The 16,080-nt window shown below is 40.6% G+C and overlaps 1 protein-coding gene across 1 annotated transcript in view; it reads right to left on the reverse strand.

Annotated features, from left to right (window-relative positions):
• Positions 1-8,240: 8,240 nt before the first annotated feature.
• The window catches only part of CFLAR (CASP8 and FADD like apoptosis regulator), a 55,538-nt gene continuing 47,698 nt past the window's right edge, over positions 8,241-16,080 (reverse strand). The window contains exon 11 of the mRNA XM_082657903.1: positions 8,241-11,424. Coding sequence (XP_082514029.1) covers positions 11,385-11,424 — 40 coding nt within the window. The 3' untranslated portion in view covers positions 8,241-11,384. The remainder of the gene's footprint in view (positions 11,425-16,080) is intronic.

Raw genomic sequence — 16,080 nt, forward strand, 5'->3', positions numbered from 1 at the left:
AAAAAGGCTGGTGCCTGAGTCCCCAGCAGAGAAAAGGTGTTAATTACATACCTTCAGATCAAATTCCACTGATCCTCTGGAGGTAAAAAGTTCTCAGAAAAATTTCCTGAAAACAGAGCTTTAAAGAAATTAGAATCCTCTTCGTGCTCCAAGTCCAAGTTCCAAGAAATCTCCCGTTTGCGCGGTAAGAGAACTCAAATTGCCTTGGCCTAGCAAATGAAAACTCGGTCAGCCGATTTGGGAAACTTATGCTAATTGATGATGTCATCACTGACTCACTCGCCTTGCCTCCTCCCCTTTCCTGGGGTTAGGACAATGCTGACAAACAGCGTCTGCTAAAGGCATATGCCTAACCTTCCCACTGTAGAGCTCAGGACTCCCACGTAAAGCCGAGGGCTAACAGAGGAATTCCTGGAAGGCACTAAGTGCTCTAGTGTTTCCCTGGGGTCACTCCCCTCGTAAGTTAAAAAGGGAAGTGTCGATTTTTCCTAACCATCTCCTTCCCCAAACACACTAACCTTTAAAATAAAACTCAAAATGTTCCTGAAATAGTAGTCGGCCATCTTAACTCTTTCTCAAGTAAGTACATGTGCAAATAAACAATTAAAAAATTTAAGGCAAAAAAAAAAAAGGAGGGGGCTGGGCTCTAAGCCCATTTGGAAGTATTTGCAAGGAACTGAGTTAACAGTAGGCAAAACTGGTGAAGTCTCTGCCCTTCCAGCACATTCAGTCCAGCAGGAAAAAGACTTCAAAGACATTATTTCACATAATAAAAACAATACCTAACACTTGTATCCCAACTGCCATGTGCCAGGTACTATTTACTCATTTAATCATCCCAACAACTCTCTAAAAAAATACTATTACTATGACCCCTCTTTTAAGACGTGAAAATTAAAACACAAAAGGTTAAGTAATTTGCCCAAGATCACACAGGGAGCTGGTGGGAGAGCCAAGATTTAAACCAATAAGTTTAGCTTTAAGCCACTACACTATAATTCAGCTAATTCAAATGCACAGAGCTGAAAGAAGTACAGAATCTTAGAAAGATATTTTATCTCTGAAAAAAAAAGATTTATGGGGGACTTCACTGGTGACTCACGCTCCCAGTGCAGGGGGCCCAGGTTAGATCCCTGGTCAGGGAACTAGATCCCACATGCATGCTGCAACTAAGAGTTGCTAAGGAGCCTGCCTGCTGCAACTGAGACCTGGCACAGCCAAATACATACATACATATATAAATTTGGTCATGGAAAAAGTTATTTCTAAAAAAAAGATTTATGATGCCTTATTAGCAAACGTATTACAGTGCCATTTCCATATCCTAGGCATGAAATTCTGTGTTTAAGAAAGACAAGCCCAGGGCTTCCCTGGTGGTGCAGTGGTTGAGAGTCCGCCTGCCGATGTAGGGGACACAGGTTCGTGCCCCGGTCCGGGAAGATCCCACATGCCGCAGAGCAGCTGGGCCAGTGAGCCATGGCCACTGAGCCTGCGCGTCCGGAGCCTGTGCTCCGCAACGGGAGAGGCCACAAGAGTGAGAGGCCCGCGTACAGCAAAAAAAAAAAAAAAGACAAGCCCGAGTGGTGATGGTTGCACAACAATGTGACTATATTAATGCCACTGAATTGTACACCTGAAAATGGTTAAAATAGTAAATTTTATGTTATGTATATTTTACCACAAATTTTTTTTAAAAAAGATAACGATAAGACAGAGAAGCTCTAAGTGTTGGTCTTCTATTCATTTCTTCAATTATACATATTTCACTCCCTGGACCATCTGGGAAGCCAATTTGATGAAACTATCGCTTCTCACCTTGTTCATAAAATATATTAACTTTTTCAACTTTTGTTCAATAATATTAAATATTTAGCAAGCTCTTCCTATGTGTAAAGCATGAACTCTCTAAGGTCAGTGTTATTATCCATATTCAACAGATGAGGAAATCAAAGTTCAGAGAGGAAAAGTATTTTGCCATCATCCCAACCCTAGGAAGAGTTGGGAGTTCAGGACTGACACCTAGGTCTCTCTAATTCCAAATCCTATGCTCCTGATCTCAAGGCTACTACTGCCACTAACTCCATATGAGGTAATGTAATTTCTGTAACTATTGGGCAGGGTGAGGCTGCAGTGGGGCTCACCTAAGCGCCACAGGAGTCCCACAGAGCAAGGCAGGAATCCAGATGGTGATGCCTTGGAGGTATCTGAGCTAAGCCTGAAAGGCAGAAGTAGAATAGAGACACCTGAAGTAAAACTTGAACTTTTATCCTAGGACTCCCAGTACTCAAGGGAAACGCTTGAATCAAGTTAAAGGGGGGAGATCGTGTGCTATGTTATTTGCATTCGGCATTTCATACTTACCATTCAGAACACAATTACTGAGGGCATGCTGATGGTGAGTTGATAGTAGTGGAAAGAGTAAACATGTCTTACAGCCTCTTTCCTGATTGGTTGCAGTCAACTTAGTCCATATGAAGAGCCAATCAAAACCTACCACGGCCCTGGTGACAAAGGGGAAATACCAGATGGTTCCTATTTAGTTCGGCCTTGGGAGGGGGCGGTGGTGTCAGTAATTGGCTTTCCTTTACATCCAGGGTCTGGTCCAAGTCCCCCCCCCCCCCCCCCCCCCGGCCAAAGTAAAAACTCGTGAACTAAAGAATGGACACAGTGATGGGGAAGATAGATGTAGGAGCTGGAAAAAACCCTGGTGCCCTGAAACTTTCATTCCAACTCCTGTTCCTATGGTAGCAGGTTCTTTTGATTAGCTATCCCATCCCCAACTTCTAGGACTCCCTCCCTTCTTCGCTCCATACTTTTATTCACACACTTCAGACCTTCTCAGAACTGGTCTTACTCTAGGTATATGGGAGCATGATGAAGCTAAGTTCTAAAGGAGAATGTTTTTTGTGGTAAGGATCCCAGCAGAGGTCTCCAAATGGTGCACTGGCAGGAGACTATAGCTAGATGAGTAAAATGTGACCCATTTTGTATTCGTTATACTACAGACTGATCTATTTTAAGACATTTTTTGGCCTTGCTGCACGGCATGTGGGATTTAGTTCCCCGACCAGGGATCGAACCCATGCCCCCTGAAGTGGAAGCGCAGAGTCTCAACCACTGGACCACCAGCCAAGTCCCCAGACTGATCTATTTTAACGTGTCTCTTTCCTTAATAAAAAAGCAGTTTAAAAAAAAAAAAGAGGTGAGAAACTTCCAATATTTAATGTAGAAAGGCTGGAAAATAGGGAAACACACAGAGTCACTTATAACCTATACTGTTAAATTTTTATCAAGTCAATATGTTGTACACCTTAAACTTATACAATGTTGTATATATGTCAATTATATCTCAATTTTTTTAATTTTAGTGTATATCCTTTCACTTTTCTCTGTGTAATTATTTTTCAAAAATTGGAATAAGCTGTACAGTTTGCTTTTTTCACTTAACAACACATATACCTTTTTTTTCATATCATTAAATAGTCTTTGACAACATGATGCTTAGTGGTTAGATGATATTCTCTTCCCTGGATATACCATATTTATTTAACTAATTTATAGTTATTGGACATTTAACTCATTTCCAATTTTTTACTATTGTGAACAGTGCTGCATTGAAGATTCTTACAAATAGATCTCTGAACGTATTTATAATGATTTCCTTAGGATGAAACCCAATGTAGAATTAGCAAGCTAATCTTTAAATTCACCCTTCCCCATTCTGTGAACCCCAAAGGCCTTGCATCCCACTTTCTTATCCGTTGGGTTTGAAGCAAGAAGCCAGAGAATTCGGGGGTGACAAAACCTCAAAGTTCCACAAGATGGTGATATTTCCTAAAAGAGTCCAACAGACTAGCATTAGATTGGTTAGGGAACTAGGCGGATGTGGCTAAAGGGGTAAAAGAGTTTTAATGCTGCAAAAAGAAAGAATCAAAAGAGGCTGAAAGGTCTTCCGTTTAGAGGAGAGTTTGTCGTTTAAAAGAAGAAAAATAGAAAGCTGCTTTGACCTTTGATTCACTAATTTTTCGAAAAGGCAGCACAAGACAGCCATGTTTATAAAAATTTACAGGGCTTCCCTCAGGGCTTCCCTGGTGGCGCAGTGGTTGAGAGTCCGCCTGCCGACTCAGGGGACCCGGGTTCGTGCCCCGGTCCGCGAAGATCCCACTTGCCGCGGAGCGACTGGGCCCGTGAACCATGGCCGCTGAGCCTGCGCGTCCGGAGCCTGTGCTCCGCAACGGAAGAGGCTACAACGGTGAGAGGCCCGCGTACCGCAAAAAAAAAAAAAAAAAAAAAAAAAAAAAAAATTTACAATGAGGCAAGTGACATAAAATGTCCCTGATATCAATGTGTGCAAAAAGAGTCCAGTTAAGATGGCAGTATCCCCCAAATTGGTCTTCATATTCAGTGAAATCACTGTCAAAATCCTCACTGCCCTTTTTTAAAAAAAAATGTTATTTATTTATTTTTCTGGCTGTGCCCCACGGCATGTGGGATCTTAGTTCCCTGACCACCGATTGAACCTTCGCCCACTGCAGTGGAAGCACAGAGTCTTAATCACTGGACCACCAGGGAAGTCCCCTCACTGCCCTTTTTACAGAAATTGACAAGCTGATCCTAAAAGTCATGGACATGTAAGGGACTTGGGAGAGGCAAAATAATCTTGAGAAAGAAAACCAAAGTTGGAACACTCACACTCCCCAATTTTAAAACTTACTACAAAGTACAATAATCAAGACAATGTAGTACTGCCATAAGGATAGACAGTTCCGTGGAATAGAATTGAGAGTCCAGAAATAAACCCTCACATTCACGGTCAGTTGATTTTCAACAAGGATGACAAACAATTCAATGGGGGAAAATAGTCTTTTCAACAAATGGTGCAGGATATCTATTAGCAAAAGAATGAGGTTGAACCCATAATTCATACCATATACAAAAAATTACTCAAAATTGATCAAAGACTGAAATGTAAGAGTTAAAATCATAAAATCTTATAAGAAAATATAGGTGTAACTCTTCATAACCTTGGATTAGGCAATGGTTTCTTACATATGATGCCAAAAGCATAAGCAACAAAGAAGAAAACAGATCAATTGGACTTTATCAAAATATAAAGGTTTGTGCTGGAAAAGATACTACACAAAAAATGAAAAGACAACCCATAGAATAGGTGACAAATTTTGCAGATCTTTATCTGATAAGAGACTAGTATCCAGGATATATAAACATACTTACAATTCAACAATAGAAAGACAATTTTTAAAGATTTTTTTTTGATGTGGACTGTCCTTAAAGTCTTTATTGAATTTGTTACAATATTGCTTCTGTTTTATGTTTTGGGGTTTTTTGGGTTTTTTTTTGGCTATGAGGCATGTGGGATCTTATCTCACCGACCAGGGATTAAACCCGCACCCGCTGCATTGGAAGGCGAAGTCTTAACCACTGAACTGCCAGGGAAGTCCCAAAAGACAATTTTTAAATGGGAAAGTACTGAATAGATGTTTCTTCAAAAACAATGTAAAAATGGCCAATACACACATGAAAAGATGCTCAATATCATTAGTCAGTAGGAAAATACAAATCATAACCACAATGAGATACTAATTCATGCCCACTAGGATGTTTATAATAAAAAAGACAAAAAATAACAAGTGTTGGAGAGGGTGTAGAGAAATTGGAACCCTCATACCCTGCTGGTGGGAATGTAAAGTGGTATAGCCACTGTGAAAAACAGTTTGGCAGTCCTCAAAAAGGTAAACATAGAGTTACCAGCAATTCAATTCTGACTTTATGACCCAACAATTCCACTTTTACGTCTATACCCAAGAGAATTGAAAACATATATCCACACAGAAACTTATACATGAATACTCATAGCAGCTTCGTTCATAATAGACAAAAAGTAGAAGCCATCTAAATGTCCATCAAATGATGGATACACAAAATATGGTATAACCATACAATGAAATATTATTCAGGCATAAAACAAAATGAAGTACTTACATATTCTACAACATAGATGAACCTTGAAAACATTATGCTAAATGAAAGAAGTCAGAAGGCCGTGTATTGAATGATCTGTTTATATGAAATATCCAGAGTAGGAAAATGTGTAGAAACAGAAAGTGGTAATCCAGGGGCTAGGAGGCAGGGAGGAATATGGAATGATGGCTAATAGGTACGGGATTTCTTTTTTTATTATTATTTATTTATTTAGGCTGCACGGGGTCTTAGTTGCGGCACACGGGATCTTCGTTGTGGCACGCGGGATCTTTTAGTTGCGGCATGTGGGCTCATTGTTGCGGCATGCCGGCTTCTAAGTTGCGGCATGTGATCTCTTAGTCACGGCACGCATGCAGGATCTTGTTCCCCGACCAGGGTTCGAACCCGGGCTCTCTGCATTGGGAGCGTGGAATCTTACCCATGGACCACCAGGGAAGTCCTAGAATTTCTTTTGTAGGTAGATGAAAATGTTCTGAAATTAGGTCATGGTGATGACTGCACAACTGTGAATACATTAAAAACCAAAGAATTGTACACTTTAAAAGGATGAAGTTTTATGAAATGTGAATTATAGTTCAATAAGAAAAAAAAAGGAAGATCTAGGATATGTCACAAACAACTTTCTGATGGTTAGTTTCACGTGTCAACTTGATTAAGCTAAAGGATGCCCAGAGATCAAGTGAACCTTATTTTGGGGTGCGTCTGTAAGGATGTTTTTTAGAAGAGATTAGCATTTGAATCAGTAGACTAAGTAAAGAAGATCTGTCCTCACCAAAGTGGGTGGGCATCACATCCAAGCCACTGAGGTCTGAATAGAACAAAAAAGGAGGAGAAAGGGTGAATTTTCTCTCTCTTCTTGAGCTGGGACATCCTCTTCTGCTCTCAGACTTTGGAGTTCCTGGTTCTCTGGGCCTTTGGACTCCAGGACTTCCACCAGCAACACCCCACTCCCCCATCCTGTCCCTCATCCCAACCTCCAGCCACAATCTTATTGTGTATGCATTGGAGAATCTTGAAGGCTTCTAAGGAGGAAAATGATAAAGATATGTTGAGAAAGATTCTTTGGGTTGCTGTGTATGACATGATCATAGGATCATAGGCTGGGGGCAATATCAGTGAGAAAGCTGTCGTCATAGTTCAGTGGAGGAGTAATGAGCGCGCAGAGGAAGTGTAATGATGGGGATAGATGGAAAAGACCTTGTAGTTGCAGAACTAACCTGATTTAGATTTAGCCAGATGTAGAAACACAGGAGAGGGGAGACCAGGATGAAACTGATGTTGGGGTGATGCTGTTACCTAAAACTGGAGACGCAGGTAAAAGAGCAGAGTGGGAATGGAGGTTTTTTTTTATGTTTGCCATATACTGAGTTTGAGGTACCAGAGGGAAAATCAAGTGGAAAAGTCTACCAGGAGGTTGAGGGTGAGATTTGAACTTGAAGAGTCTGGGCTTGAACATCCCTCTTGTTATTGGCATAGAAGCAGTAATTGAAGCTACAAGGTTGTCAAAAGAAAAATATATAAAGAGAAAACAATAGAGTGATCCTTGGGGATATCCACATTTAAGGATGAGGAGGAGAAAGATACCAGGAAGACTTGGCCAGGAAGTCCTTGATAGAACTTCATAGTGGAACACCCTGGAGAAGTAAGAAAACTATGACGCCAGGGTCCAAGGACCACTGGTTTGGTAACTATGGTTCATGTGACCCATGGATCTTGTAGATTTGGTAAAATGATTAAGGTGAAATCCAGATGGCAGGGAAGTATGGAGTAAATGGGAAAGGTGAAACGGAGAGGGTGTAGACTAGCCTAAAATTCACATAAGACAGTGGCTTGAAAGAGAGGGACTTTATTTGAAGGGGGAAGCAGAGCTTGTTTTCAGACTGAAGGCTCAAAGAGAGAGGAAGAGATTAAAGATACAAGAGACTTGAAATAATGCTCAGTCTTGAAAGAGGACTGACCTATGCCAACAGAGGGACTAAGAATCCGACGTGAGGGACTAAGAATCAGACTTCTGGGGCAGGAAGTCCTTACCAAATAAAGAAGAAAAGATGTTTCTTATATCATCATTCAAACAGTGAAAACCTGGGAATGACTTATCATACAGAGACATATAGGTATAGGCATGACCACATAAATGAAAAGAGAGAAAACAGTGTTAAAATATTATGCCATTTATGTTTAAAATGAACATATTGTGTTTATATATATTAAAAGAGAATGAACATTTTTAACAATAAGTAATTTTTATTTTACATTTTCAAGTTACAATAATATGTGCTCTGTATAAAATGAAACGAAGAATACAGATGTGTTTATTCAAAATCACTGACTTTCCAGGCTTCCCCGGTGGCGCAGTGGTTGAGAGTCCGCCTGCCAATGCAGGGGACACGAGTTCGTGCCCCGGTCCGGGAAGATCCCACATGCCGCGGAGCGGCTGGGCCGGTGAGCCGTGGCCGCTGAGCCTGTGCGTCCGGAGCCTGTGCTCCGCAACGGGAGAGGCCACAACGGTGAGAGGCCCGCGTACCACAAAAAAAAAAAAAAAAAAAAAAAAGAATAAAAAATATATGATATCGCTACATAGCTACTAAAATAGCTGAAATACAAACCACTAACACCACCAAATGTTGGCAAGGATGTGGAGCAAAGGAACTCTACAAAATGGTGCAGCCGCTCAGGAATACACGCTTTCAGTTTTTTCCAAAGTTACACACACATAGGCTTACCATACAATATAGAAATTGCTCTCCTAGGTATTCACTCAAATGAGTTTAACACTTACATCTACACAAAAATCAGCACACAGGGCTTCCCTGGTGGCGCAGTGGTTGAGAGTCCGCCTGCCGATGCAGGGGACGCGGGTTCGTGCCCCGGTCTGGGAAGATCCCACATGCTGCGGAGCGGCTGGGCCCGTGAGCCATGGCCACTGAGTCTGTGCGTCCGGAGCCTGTGCTCCACAACGGGAGAGGCCACAACAGTGAGAGGCCCACGTACAGCGCAAAAAAAAAAAAAAAAAATCAGCACACAAATGTGTTTATAACTGCTTTATTCAAAATGCCAAAACTTGGAAACCACCAAGATGGCCTTCAGTAGGTGAATGAACAATCTCTGGTATATCTATGTAATGAAGTATTATTCAGCAATAAAAAGGAATGAGTTATCAAGATATGAAAAGACATGGAGGAATTTTTTAAAATTAACTTATTTTATTTATTTATTTTTGGCTGTATTGGGTCTTCATTGCTGCGCACAGACCTCCTCTAGTTGCAGTGAGCGGGGGCTACTCTTCGTTGCGGTGGCTTCTCTTGCTGCAGAGCACGGGCTCTAGGCACGTGGGCTTCAGTAGTTGTGGCTCACGGGCTTAGTTGCTCCACGGCATGTGAGATCTTCCTGGACCAGGGCTCGAACCCGTGTCCCCTGCATTGGCAGGTGGATTCTTAACCACTGTGCCACAAGGGAAACCCGACATGGAGGAATTTTAAACACATATCACTAAGTGAAAGAAGTCAGTCTGAAAAGGCTATAGAATGTATGGCATTCCGGAAAAGGCAAAACTATAGAGAAAATAAAAAGATCTGCAGTTGCCAGCGGCTTAGGGAGAGAGAAGGATGAATATGAGGAGCACAAAGGATTTTTAGGGCAGTGAAACTATTCTGTATGATACAGTAATGGTGCATACATGACATTATGCAGTTGTCAAAACCAGGAACTATACAACATGGAATGAGCCCTAATGTAAACCCTAGTAGACTTTCATTTAATACTAATGTATCAATATTGTTCATCAACTGTAAAAATGTACTGCAATAATGCAAGGTGTTAATAGGAGGAGAATTGTGGGGTATGGGGGACTATATGGAAACTCTGTACTTTCTGCACAAATTTTCTGCAAACCTAGTTACTCTTAAACATAATGTTTATTAAAAAGAAAAAAGGTTGGGGAGAAATGTTTGTGGAGCAATTAATAAATTATCTTAATCTTCTCTTTTTTTCCCTTTTTTTAAAAACTGAGGTGAAATCCACATAAAATGTACTATTTTAAAGTGTACAATTCAGTGGCTTTTAGTACATTTACAATGTTGTGCAACCATTACGTCTATCTAGTTCCAAAACATTTCAGGAACCTCAAAGGAGACCTTGTCCCCCTTAAGCAGTCTCTCCCCAATCCCCTCTCACCCCAGTCCCTGGCAACCACCAATCTGCTATTTGTCTCTATAGATTTACCTATTCTGGACATTTCATATAAATACTGTCATACAATATGTGACCTTTTGTGTCTGACTTCTTTCACTTAGCATAGCGTTTTTGAGGTTCATCTGCATTGTAGCCTATATCAGTACTTAATTCCTTCTTATAGATAAATAACTTTCCATTGTACGGATATACCATATTTGGTTTATCCATTCATCTGATGGACATTTGAGTTGTTTCCACTTTTTGTCTGCTGTGCCTACGGCTATGAGCATGTATATAGGACTACTTGTTCACCTGTAATCTACCTTTTAGGTGACCCTTGTGGGGAGTTGGATTAATCTGTGATACTCAGTGTATACCAGCCGATATTGCAGAGGCATTTATTGAAAAGAATTTGTATTTCTTGAATGTTTGCTTATTAAGTGTGTGATAGAGCCTAAGTGGAAAAGCCTGGACCCATGGGTCTTGCAGCTTTGGTATGGCACAAGAAGGAGAAGCAGAGGAAGTGTTGCTTGGAATAGAGAGGGCAGGTTCTTGAAAAATCAGTCATTACGTTTAATGACCTTGACTGAATCCTACATTTCCATCTCTGGGGCTACTGTAGGCAAGGAAGGGTCTGGCTGGGAAACAAGAAATTGTGGATTTACAAGCAGTGAGTCCTTTGGAGTCATTATCTGTGGCGATCCTAAACATATGTGCAGAGTTACTGTTTCTTCTTTTTTTGTTGTTGTTGGTTTTTTTTAAATATTTATTTATTTTTGGCTGTGTTGGGTCTTCATTGCTGTGCGTGGGCTTTCTCTAGTTGCAGTGCATGGGCTGCTCATTGCGGTGGCTTCTCCTGTGTGAAGCACGGACTCTAGGTGCCCGGGCTTCAGTAGTTGTGGCTCGCAAGCTGTAGAGCGCAGGCTCAGTAGTTGTGGCACACAGGCTCAGTTGCTCTGCGGTATGTGGGATCTTCCCAGGCTGGGGCTCGAACCTGTGTCCCCTGCCTTGGCAGGTGGATTCTTAACCACTGCACCACCAGGGAAGTGCTACTGTTTTTTCTTTATATTCAGTTTTGTGTATGTATCTTTCAAACTCTTATTCACTGTAAACCAGGTCCAAAAGCTGGTCTACACTGATGATTCAGTCAGAACTTTTCCTTGTGGATTACATCTCTTATGAGGACAGTGTCCAAATCCTACTATGTCTTAATAAAGCGTCTCCATCTCTCCAACAGAAACCACAAAACTATAAAAGGAAATAAATGAGAGCATCATACATACTAAAAACTTAGGTCAGCTCAGGTGTTAACATTACATTTTTTAACAATACATACATACGTTTTTAAACAAAAATTAAAATGTTCACCTAGGCAAATATTTATTTTAAACTTACAACATGCATAAACATAAAAAAACACTTTAATCAAATAACAATGTACCAGTCAGACTAGGTTAGGTCAAAAGAAATATAAACCCCACATTTTTTTCTCTCACATAAATGTCCAGATGTAGGTAATCTAGGGTTGGTATGGTGACTCTGCTTCTTAATGTCTTCACCCAACAAGGCTCCTTCCTGTTCACCACTTGGTCATCCCTACAGTGTGGCTCTTATCCTCACAATTCAAGATGGCAGCTAGAGCTCCAGCCATCACATATGCAGTCTAGTCACTAAGACAGAAAAAGGGACAAAGGGGTGAAGGGCAAAAAACAGTTGCCTTTTAAGAAAAATTCTCAGCAATTGCCAAACAATACCACTGCTTACATATTATTTTCCAGGACTAGACACATGACCACATCTTGCTACAAGTTAAGGCTTGGACAGCTAGACTGTATTCTGTGAGGCTGTGTGCCCAGTTTCAAATTAAGACTTCTATTACTAGAGAAAAAGAGAATGGATATTTGGGACAGTGAGCAGGGTCTGCCACACAGACAAATTGACAAGGCTGACCTCAAATTGTGACCTCTTGGTGGCATAAGTAACATGCTTAATCCTGAAAACTTGCTCCTAGAATATGGGAGAAGAGATTCCCATTTCAAACACTGCAGACAGAAAAAGCTGTCAAGTGACCCCTACCATGGCCTATTCATGGAAGAGGATGGAAGGTGCTGGGGACTGGAATGGAACTGGGGTTGACGAGACAGTCCTCCTAACCAGTGGCCCAGCAAAGCAGTCCTGAGACCACGGGTCCTGCTACTGAAAAGAAGGGCTAGAGATGAGACAGAGAAGTGAAGGCAGAACTATAGGAAAGAGTAATCTCTTCAGCACCAAAGAAACAGCTAGTCAAAAGCTGATAGAGGGACTTCCCTGGTGGTCCCGTGGTTAAGATTCCACGCTCCCAATGCAGGGGACCTGGATTTGATCCCTGGTCAGGGAACTAGATCTTGCATGCATGCCACAGCTAAAAATCCCTCATGCCGCAACTAAGACCTGGCACAGCCAAATAAATAAATAAATAAATAAATGTTTTTAAAAAAAAGTTGGAGGAATTACCTAGACGTTACTTTAGAAACCAGTATGCTTAAATATACAGAGATAGAAAAGAGGATTTGGAACACAGAAAGAAAAGATACCAGCCATAGTTCTGTCATCCATATTTTGGAATATTTCTTTCCGGCCTTTTGTTTTCCTGTGAGACATATTTTTTGGGTTTTTTTGTTTGTTTTTGGCCACACCACACGGCATGTGGGATCTTCCCCAACCAGGGATCGAACCCATGTCCCCTGCATTGTAAGCGCACAGACTTAACCAATGGACCTCCGGGGAAGTCCTGTTTTGCTTTAAACATACTTAGCTATAAAAATAAAGGCTCTGTTTATGGCTTGAGTTTCTATCCTAGGCTGGGGTGACCAAGGACAAGCTACTTAGCATCCCTTTGCTCACTTTCCTCATCTATAAAATGGGAAGAAATAATAATGAGGACAATAATACCTACCTCAAAGAGCTGTTTTGAGGATTAAATGAGATAATTCATGTAATGAGCTAAGAACAGCTTATGTAAGCCTTTATTATTTGTATATATAAGTTTAGCGGTTACATAAAATTCCAACCAGTGGACGTTTTATCATAACCATACTCCTGTTACTAAACACTTGACGAATTTTCAGTTGGGGGCTATTATAAAGTTTTAAATATTTTAATACATTTATCTCTTTTATATTTAGGGCTATTACTTAAAGCAGTATCTTCAGAGTCTTCCTATAGATTTTAGAACATTTCATTTAAGCTGGGTTGTGGGTCTGTATTCATTATATTGTTGCCTAATATAATTCTCCTTTAGCATGCCTTAAATATTTCATTTAAAAACTATACTCAATGAAAAAGAACAAGGCATTTAGTAATCAAATTGCTCATATACACAAAAATGTCAAAGAAGTAGTTGTAGACTCCACTATGAAAGTGAGAAAAATAACTCACAAAATAACTTACATGAGAGCTGACTAAAAGACAGAGATGGGGGTCTTTACAGCTCTTCACATGCCAAACCACAGGCACCTCCTGGCTTATCACTCACCATTGCTCACATTCTCTCTGCTCCAGATAAAAGTTACACTCATGGTTTTTAAAACATGCCTTACATTTCCCTTATCTGACCCTTCGTTTGCTTTGTTTCTTCTCCTGCAATGCATTCTCTTCTCCACCTCAACCTGCCAAAATCCTACCAATTTTCAAGGTTTGATTCAACCTTTTCAAAATAACTCCTCCACAGTGTGCTATAATGATAACACCTATGTTCGCATGGCATCACCAATGCAGTCATAAAAACTCTCATTGGGTATGACCATAAAGCCTCTCTCATTTCATCCTCAGAACAATTCTGTGATGTAGGCAAGGGAAGGCAAGGCTTTATTCCTCCCATCTTGTTGGCCTGCTCCTGGAATCAAAGTCCCTCTTTACTCCACCCCATACCCCTTGCCAGTGAGCAAAACATACAAGCAAACCCTTAGCACTCTTTTTCCTTGGCACCTGCGGGTTGACTGATGAATGGTATTAATAAAAATAATGTAATCTAAAGACAGAAAAGTGACAAAAGTAAACAGCACAATATAATTTAATAAATATATATTTTTTGGTTTTGTGTGTTTGTTTTGTTTTGGGTTTTTTTTGGGGTGGGCGCATGTGGGATCTTAGTTCTCTGACCAGGGACCAGAGATTGAACCTGAACCCCCTGTGGTGGAAGCGCGGAGTCTTAACTACTGGACCGCCAGGGAAGTCCCAATAAATAATCGCTTTTTAAAAGAGGAGGAAAGAAAAGATGGTGATTTAACAGGCTCTGTATTTTCACCGTGTCCATCAGATGGGATACGGAAAGCTATGTCGCCATGCTGCCTCTCTGCGGGGGGGAAAAGGGTGGGGCTGGAAAGGTAGGGTAATGACTCTCACAAACAGCTGAGAGAGGAGTATGATGCCTTCCCTGGAATGCATGCTACACATCTTCCAAAGTTTGTTCTAATTTCTGGAGGACACCAGATCGTAAGGCTGGTTGTTAACATTCTAGACCTGGCACTACCAATGATTTTCTCTGAGATTTGGGAACAGCTCACTTAAAAGCTGTGTGCCTCAGTTTCTTCAATCATAAAATGGAGGTTCTCATTCTTTTTGGCATACATTATGGTTAACTACTCCCCAGGGAAGCTCCATGCCCCATTTTTCCCTAAAAGAACCCCAGCTTTTGGAGACCATGTGCCCAAGGGAGCTGAAGCCACTGAACCCCAGTCCCAGGGGACTGAGTCTGGGCTGGTATAAACCAACCATGGTAATGCCATTCCCTCTGCCAATGGTTGGTTTAAGGAAGAACATATCATGTGATTCTAGCCAATGAGAAGCGAGGGAAGGGAACTCTTGGGGAGGAGAGCTTCTGGGAGATTTTTCCTTTGATCTTAAGAAGTCACACAAGGAAGAGATGTTTCCTCTTGTGTGTTTGGGTATGAAACTTGGACCTGTGGCCCTCTTGTGACCTTTAGATGACAAATTTGAAAATAAAAGCCCAAACCCTGAGACTACAGAGAAGAAAGGTGGAAAGCATCAAACCCTTGAGGACATTGTTGAGCAAATGAATTAACCAAGCCAGCAACTACCCCCCTACCTCTGAACCTGTTGCTTAATAAGAGTAAACAAATTTTTTAAAAACTTTTTGTTTTAAGTTAGGTCTTCTGTTACTTGCGTCTAAAACATTTTGATATGATTGCGTTTTTCAAATCCTTTTTTTTCCCCATTTTACTGAGAAATAATTGATATACATCACTGTATGAGTTTAAGGTACACAAGGTGATGATTACATATATTGTGAAATGATTACCACAATAGGGTCAGCTAACATTCACTGTCTCATATGTATACACTAAAAAGAAAAGAAAAAAGGAAAAAAATTTTTTCTCCTTGTAATGAGAACCCTTAGGACTTACTCTCTTAACAAATTCCCTATGTGTCACACGGCAGTGTTACCTCTAGTCATCATGTTGTACATTATACCCCTAGTACTTATTTATCTTACAACTGGAAGTTTGTCCCCTTTTCTTTTTGTAAATTTTTAATTTATTTTTAATTATTGGAATGAACATCATTTGATGTGAATTTTCGAGAGATTATAGCTGTCAGGTGTCATTATATTACTTATTGAAAACCTAATGTCACAATATGCCATATCCTAAACTTTAATTCTTCACTGTCAATCACACTTATACACTAAACCTGCTTGCATTCCATCCATCACACCCGTCTTGTAGGTCTTATTATTGTATATCACATAGCTGACTGTCTTTTGTTCTCTCTCATTCCATTTCTAAAGCCTTTCTTCCATCTCTGGTTTACCTCTACCATATTCTCTATCAATTTCACAGGTTATAGCTCATGGGATTACAGACTGTAGCTGCTCCTAAACCCTCTCTAACTAAAACTCTCATA

The sequence above is a fragment of the Grampus griseus genome (genome assembly GCF_964374135.1).
Source record: "Grampus griseus genome assembly, chromosome: 7".
NCBI classification, from domain to species: domain Eukaryota; kingdom Metazoa; phylum Chordata; class Mammalia; order Artiodactyla; family Delphinidae; genus Grampus; species Grampus griseus.